The 1648-nt window shown below is 59.5% G+C and overlaps 2 gene segments (V, D, J or C); both read right to left on the bottom strand.

Moving 5' to 3' along the window:
• Window positions 1-1648, bottom strand: part of LOC104980242 — a 7563-nt gene that overhangs the window by 2626 nt on the left and 3289 nt on the right.
• Window positions 674-1350, bottom strand: LOC104980175. The segment is given in 2 exon segments: window positions 674-1128; window positions 1238-1350. Coding segments are annotated over 2 exon segments (495 nt in total).

Below are 1648 nucleotides of genomic sequence, written 5' to 3'. Positions count from 1 at the left end.
AGGGGACAGAGGAGGCTCAGAGCAGGACCTGCTCGCCGTGTAGGAGAGAATGCCGAGGGCTTGGGGGCCTCCCAGGGCTGAGATGCACTGACGGACCCCCACCTTGGACAATGGGATAGAGAACTAACAGACCCTGTGTCCCCAGTGATGGGAGACCGATTTTCTGTGTCCTTTGAGACCCTACCTGGGAATGGGCTGCTGGAGGGACTTTGAGGACAGAGGGGAGAGAAGGCGCCACCATGCACAGGCAGTCCCCCCGATGACCTGGACCCAGGGTGGGGCAGCAGCAGCAGCAGAAGGTCCAGCCGAGCCTGAGCAGGAAGCCCCTGGGCTGCCCCACCTTCCCCAGTAAAATGGAGTCCTGGTTTAGTTCCTGCTGGCCTGGAGCTCTGGGGGAGCCTGAGAGGTGGTTACAGGAAAGGCAGGAGCAGCAGCCTGGGCCTCAGCTCAGCCCAGGGATGGCCAAGGAGCTGAAGTGTCCTGAATCAGACACAGCTGGACGCTGTCTCTCTGGTTCTGACCTGACCGTCATGGACTCTGTCCACCAGGACCTGCCTCTGGCATTCAGGGCCTTCTGCTCAACTTCAGATATTCATATAAAATGTGGTTGCCGAAAGCAAAGCTTTGGTGAGGGGGCAGAATGAAGCAGAACTAAAAGGATTTCCTGACCAATTTCCTGGTGTGGGGCTCAGACCCCCATTTTAAAACAAACAAACCACAGAAGTGTCTGCACTGGCAGAAGATGCTTCAGCCCCACGAGGCCCATGACTTGGGGGAGAGCAGGTTTTTGTCTCACTTCCCCCCTGGCCTGGAGCACTGTGCCATTACTGCTACTGCTGTCATAAGATGCACAGAAATAATCCGCCTCGTCCTCGGCCTGGAGCGAGCTGATGGTCAGGGTGGCTGTGTTCCCAGACCTGGAGCCGGAGAATCGGTCGGGGACCCCAGAGGCTCGACTGGTCGCACCATAGATGAGGGTTCTGGGGGCCGATCCTGGGATCTGTTGGTACCAGCCCACACCATATCTACCGATGTTGTTGCTGCTTCCAGAGCAGGTGATGGAGACCCTCTGGCCCAGGGAGCCGGACACGGAGGACAGCTGAGTCAGCACAGCCTGGGCCCAGGATCCTAGAAGGGAGAGAGACAGAGATGGTGAGTCTGGGGTCCAGACACGATAGCGGGGAGCACAGCATGTGTGTCTTTCCAAGACCTCTCCCCTGGCCCCGCATCCAGTCACCTGTGCAGAGAGCGACCAGGGTGAGGAGCAGAGGGGACCAGGCCATGGTGGACATGGTCAGGGCGTCCCGCCGTCTGTGGCCCCACAGCTGAGCAGAGCATCCCCACACCACTCCTTCCCCTCTTCATACCCTGAGAGGGGGCGGGGCCTTTCATGCAAATGACCGTCCTCCCTGGCCCCCCCCCAATGCTCTGATGACACTGGGGCCTGGGTCAGCTTCCTGTGCCTGAGGGAGACCAGTGGGTGATCAGAGGAGGGGGTTGTGTGGGCATTGGGGGTTGGAGGTCACAGCTGGGAACCCTGAGCAGAAAGCACCAGGAAGAACCAGGGGACTCATCTCAGATCTCATAGCTGCAGACCCACAGGAATGGCTTGGAACGCCCCCTGGTGTCCTGGCCCAGACATACATCC

The sequence above is a fragment of the Bison bison genome, unplaced genomic scaffold, assembly GCF_000754665.1.
Source record: "Bison bison bison isolate TAMUID 2011002044 unplaced genomic scaffold, Bison_UMD1.0 scf7180017864495, whole genome shotgun sequence".
NCBI lineage: Eukaryota > Metazoa > Chordata > Mammalia > Artiodactyla > Bovidae > Bison > Bison bison.
This window is presented reverse-complemented; position numbering and strand designations above follow the sequence as displayed.